Below are 6348 nucleotides of genomic sequence, written 5' to 3' on the forward strand. Positions count from 1 at the left end.
GAGATGCCACTATGAAAGTTTGCTGAATAATGAAAATGAATGGGATAAAGAGAGTCTGCCGAATGTTGACCCAACAGAGGGACCAGCTATCCGAGTTGATAGTTCCGTGGTAGCTAAGGCAATTAGAAGCATGAAGACAGGAAAAGCCCCAGGCCCATCAGGAATCACTGCAGAGATGCTCAAAATGTCTGGTAGTGTCGGCTATAGCCTAGTCACCCATATAGTTAATCAGGTGATACACAAAGGAGTCATACCCAATGACTGGTGTAGCAGCATAATAGTCAACTGCTACAAAGGTAAAGGTGACGCCCTAGATACAAATAACTACAGAGGTATCAAGCTGTGGATCAGGTGATGAAGGTTACGGAGAGGGTCATAGCCCAACTAATTAGAGAGAGAGTTAGTTTAGATGAGATGCAGTTTGGGTTTGTGCCAGGGAAAAGTACTACTGATGCTATATTCCTGGTAAGGCAGCTGCAGGAGAAATACCTAGCCAAAGATAAGCCCCTGTACCTGGCTTTTGTTGACATGGAGAAAGCCTTCGACAGGGTCCCCCGATCCCTTATCTGGTGGTCAATGAGGAAACTAGGGATAGATGAATGGTTAGTGAGAGATGTGCGGGCCATGTATAGGGACGCTGCTAGTAGGGTGAGGGTTGGAAACGAGTACAGTGAAGAATTCCGGGTAGAGGTAGGGGTCCACCAAGGCTCAGTACTCAGCCCCCTCCTATTTATCATAGTCCTCCAGGCAATAACGGAGGAATTCAAGACAGGATGCCCTTGGGAGCTCCTCTATGCTGATGACCTTGCTCTAATTGCTGAGTCGCTATCAGAACTGGAGGAGAAGTTTCAGGTGTGGAAACAAGGATTAGAATCGAAGGGCCTCAGAGTCAATCTAGCTAAAACCAAAGTCGTAATCAGTAGGAAGGTAGACAAATCACAAACGCCTTCAGGTAGATGGCCCTGCTCGATCTGTAGAAAAGGTGTAGGTAGAAACTCTATAAGATGCACCAACTGTAAGCTATGGACACATAAGAGGTGCAGCAATGTCAAAGGAAGGCTAACTAGGAAGATGGTTTTTGTATGTGGCAGATGCTCAGGAACATAAACACTGAAAATGCTCTGAGACCAACTTCCGTCACTTTCCAGGGAGAAAAACTAGAATAGTTGATAGTTTCCGTTACCTAGGTGACCAAGTCAGCAGCGGGGGCGGGTGTGCTGAAAGTGTAACTGCTAGAGTAAGAATAGCTTGGGCAAAGTTCAGAGAGCTCTTACCTCTGCTGGTGACAAAAGGCCTCTCGCACAGAGTGAAAGGCAGACTGTATGATGCGTGTGTACGAACAGCCATGCTACATGGCAGTGAAACATGGGCCGTGACTGCTGAGGATATGAGTAAGCTCGCAAGAAATGAAGCCAGTATGCTCCGATGGATGTGTAATGTCAGTGTTCATAATCGACAGAGTGTAAGTACCTTGAGAGAAAAGCTGGACCTAAGAAGCATCAGTTGTGGTGTGCAAGAGAGACGATTGCGCTGGTATGGTCATGTGGCGAGAATGGATGAAGATAGTTGTGTGAAAAAGTGTCACACCCTAGCGGTTGAGGGAACCTGTGGAAGAGGCAGACCCAGGAAAACCTGGGACGAGGTGGTGAAGCACGACCTTCGAACTTTAGGTCTCACTGAGGAAATGACTAGAGACCGAGTCCTCTGGAAGTATGCTGTGCGCAAGAAGACCCGGCAGGACAAGTGAGTCCATAACCCGTGGCCTTCTACTTGGGATGGAGCCAGCCTACGTATGCATACCTTCCCTTCTTGGGACACAAAACTCTACTTGTGAAGACCTGTTGAGGCAAGTGAGGATCAGAATCGAAATCAATCAATGGAAATTGCAGATGTGTTACCAGTGCCGGTGGCATGTCGAAACTCTACTTGTGAAGACCCATTGAGGCAAGTGAGGATCAGAATGGAAATCGCTCAATGGAAATTGCAGATGTGTTACCAGTGCCGGTGGCATGTAAGAGAACCTTCCGTTTCGCGACCGTTGCCAGCACCGCCCCGTTTCGTGTCCGTTGCCAGCCTCGCCTGGCCCTTGTGCCGGTGGCACATAAAAAGCACCATCCGTTCGTGGCCGTTTGCCAGCTCTGTCTGGCACCTGTGCGGGTGGCACGTAAAAAGCACCCACTACACTCACGGAGTGGTTGGCGTTAGGAAGGGCATCCAGCCGTAGAAACACTGCCAGATTTGACTGGGCCTGATGAAGCCTTCTGGCTTCACAGACCCCAGTAGAACCGTCCAACCCATGCTAGCATGGAAAACGGACGCTAAACGACGATGATGATGATGATGAACAAAGAAAAGTACGATAAATAGATCAATACATAAACAACAAGTTTAACACAAGGAGAATATATTATTCAAAAACTTATACATATACAATTAAAATTAAGATAGGAGATCTAAAATAATACATACCTTCTATTCTATTTTAAGTTATGAAGTGAATTTAAAAGTCTAACTGTTATAGCGTTTACAAAAATACGTTATCATAGAAATAGAATATATTTTTAATAAAACCTTTGCACGTGATGAACGAACGTTATCTAAATATTTTGAATGGAATAGAATGGAATAATATGTAAATCAACGTAAATAGACTGAATTTACTAAAAAATTCATTAATAAAACAATCATGATAAACGAAAACCATACATACAAATATAATGATAAAACCTCCCTTACCAAATACACATTAATAAACCTATATAGCAATCTCCCTCATAAATACATTCACACACATATTTACACACACCCACAAACATATACCTATACCCACTCACACATACATATACATACGTACAATACTCGATAAATACACCAATATATTCACACCCACACCCATACAGATAACTAAATAAATACATATACATCCATAAATATATATATATATAGATATATATATATATATATATACATATATACATATATATACACTCACACATATCATCAAATACACATATATATAAAAATACGCACATTCACAAAAATAAATAAATAAATATTTATTATATGTATATATGAGTGTGTACACGCAAACTCGTGCAATCTCATGCACATTCAAACATGCATGTATACAAGTGCATATACAAGCACACGCATTTACATAGCACTCATGCAACTCGCATCTACACATGCACTTGTACACGCGCACACATGCACACACACCCATGCACATGCATTCGTACTCCCACACACACACATACAACCCTCATTTATAAACACACTCAGTCTGCATGACAACCACACATCCAGCATCCGCAAATACTCAACCACAACAACAGAAACATTTCATTCTTAGCAATAAACTACCGAATACCATATACCATATATATACAACACCATACATAAATACTTAAAACAAACACACACACACTCTTATTCCAAATACCACATGCATACAACAAACATACACAAATACGCAAACAAACACACACACACATTCACACATACATAAACACTCAAAAGAAAACAACTTTTCTACACATAAACAATGCACACACACACACAACACCACTCCCACCGCCACTCCAACACAGGAGTAACAAATTCAGCAGATACATACATTCAGCCACACATACATTAACATTCTCTACTCAGCAATATACTATTAAAAACCCCATCACCACTCTAAAACAAAATTATGAATATTAATAACTTATATAGAATTATTCTATTATTAAACGTAACCTAAACCATTTAAAAACGAATCTATCTATTTATCAAAGTATGTCTAAATTATTTAATAACAAAGAAAATTACGATACATAGATCAATACATAAACAACAAGTTTAACATAAGGCGAATATATTATACAAAAACTTATATACAATTAAAATTAAAGTAGGAGATCTAAAATAATACATACCTTCTATTCTATTTTAAGTTATGAAGTGAATTTAAAACTTTTATAGCGTTTACAAAATTACGTTATCATAGAAATAGAATATATTCAATAAATTCTTTGCACGTGATGAACGAACGTTATTTAAATATTATGAATGGAATAGAATGGTATAATATGTTAAACAACGTAAATAGACTGAATTTACTAAAAATTCATTAATAAAACAATCATGATAAACGAAAACCATACATACAAATATAATGATAAAACCTCCGTTTTATATAATATTTTACTATAAAATTGGATTCAATCCTAAATCTGATTTTTCCCTGTAAATTTGGATTTATTCCCTAATATTTATTATTATATATATATATATATATGAAAGAAGGTTTGAAAATGCAATTTTAAAAGATGTTTATTTACTTTACCAGTTTCATCTTTGTCAAAAGTAACATACTTTTGACAATCTTTTTCAAAAAAGTAAAACCGGTAAAGTAAATAAACATCTTTTAAAATTGCATTTTCAAACCTTCTTTCATATATAATTCGACTCGTGCCGTACCTTACAACTCCACTTTGTTATATATATATAAAATATATATAATATATATATAATATATGTATAATATATATATGTGTATAATATATAATATATATATATATAGATACACCGTCTGTCATTGACATCCAAACATTTATTAAGAAAATATGTCTTCATCATCTCTATTCTATTGTCGGTTCCTTCGGCTGTCACATTCTCTTCGATGCTCTAATTCTTTCGTCGGCAATCGCTTCAAGTCATTATTGCAATTCACTCCTGGGATCCGTACTTCTTCACAACTTCAAGGAAATCCTGCCAACCTTAAGAGAGCAACTAATTTTGATAAACGCATTTTGGTTTGGCATAAGAAATATAAATCTGTTGAAGATGTCCCCGAATACATTTCGATATCAGTGATCAACAAAGCCAAAGACTGGAGCCGTGTCTATGTCAGCCTCTGCATGGTTGCTGTCACCATTGTCCTTTGCATCATTGTGATGTACAGCGGGAGACAGGCTGCAAAACGGGGCGAAGGAGTGTCAAAGACCAACATGGAGTGGCACCGCCAATATAATAAAGAAAAGAATGGAGATGACACCAAGAACTAAGACATTGCTTCTTCCTCTTCTCTCTCTCTCTCTCTCTCTCTCTCTCATACACACAGACTCTGCACACAGTTTCATGTAGAGGCATGTATACACAAACAAGCACATGCCCTTACACATACACATTAACACCTACACACTCACATAAACCACCCCATGACAATCAATATGGACTAACACACACGCATGCACACACGTGCATACTTAATCATGCAAACACGTTTTCATTCTTGTTCCCCAAACAACCCTGCATATATACACCTAAACCGTATGCTCCTTCTTTCTCCCACCACACACACACACACACACACATATACATGCACACACACAAAGGCAGTGCCCCATACACATATATATATATATCACATGATCATGTGATTGAGCATACTGTTGAATGCTTTTAGTCACAATGCACTTTGCATCATCTTAGCTTTCTAATGAGGCCACCCTACTGACTAAGTCAGCAGGCCAAAATACATACATATACATATATATATATATATATATATACACACACACACATACATACATATACATACATACAGGATGAACCAAAAGTCATGCACAAAATTCAATATGTTCTAGAATTGTCCATGACATATTTCAGTTTTTCTAAAATTGAATAAAACAATATTGAACACATACGTACTTGTACACGTTGAACAAAATGAATAATAATAATAATAACTACACTCACGGAGTGGTTGGCGTTAGGAAGGGCATCCAGCTGTAGAAACACTGCCAGATCAGACTGGGCCTGGTGCAGCCTTCTGGCTTCCCAGACCCCGGTTGAACCGTCCAACCCATGCTAGCATGGAAAGCGGACGTTAAACGATGATGATGATGATATATGTATAATATATAATATATATTATATGTATAATATATATATGTATGATATATATATATGTATAATATATATATATATATATATATGTCATCATCATCATCACCATCATCATTTAACGTCCGCTTTCCATGCTAGCATGGGTTGGACGGTTCAACTGGGGTCTGGGGAGCCCGAAAGCTGCACCAGTCCAGTCAATATATATATATATATGTATAATATATAATATATATTATATAATATATATTAAATTAGAGACTATTAGGCAAATCAGACAATGAAAAACTTAAGCCCATACATAAGATTATTTAATTTATATTATTTAAATATATAACACAATTATTAAAAAATATAATTAATATATCACTACGATTATGTATATATAATATGTATATATATATAATATATACTATATAATATATGTATAATATATATATGTGTATAATATATATA

At 37.3% G+C, this 6348-nt stretch overlaps 1 protein-coding gene across 1 annotated transcript; it reads left to right on the forward strand.

The window, feature by feature from the left end:
- The first annotated feature begins 4605 nt into the window (after positions 1-4605).
- Positions 4606-5430, forward strand: LOC115230568 (UPF0389 protein CG9231-like). Its single transcript, XM_029800718.2, has one exon. It carries the CDS (start codon positions 4611-4613, stop codon positions 5049-5051), a length of 441 nt encoding a protein of 146 aa, XP_029656578.1. The 5' UTR covers positions 4606-4610; the 3' UTR covers positions 5052-5430.
- Positions 5431-6348: the final 918 nt, after the last annotated feature.

The sequence above is a fragment of the Octopus sinensis genome, unplaced genomic scaffold, assembly GCF_006345805.1.
Source record: "Octopus sinensis unplaced genomic scaffold, ASM634580v1 Contig15806, whole genome shotgun sequence".
NCBI lineage: Eukaryota > Metazoa > Mollusca > Cephalopoda > Octopoda > Octopodidae > Octopus > Octopus sinensis.

Coding starts and splice junctions, on each gene's coding strand:
- LOC115230568 (XM_029800718.2), top strand. CDS start 4,611: ATGTCTTCATCATCTCTATTCTATTGTCGGTTCCTTCGGCTGTCACAT.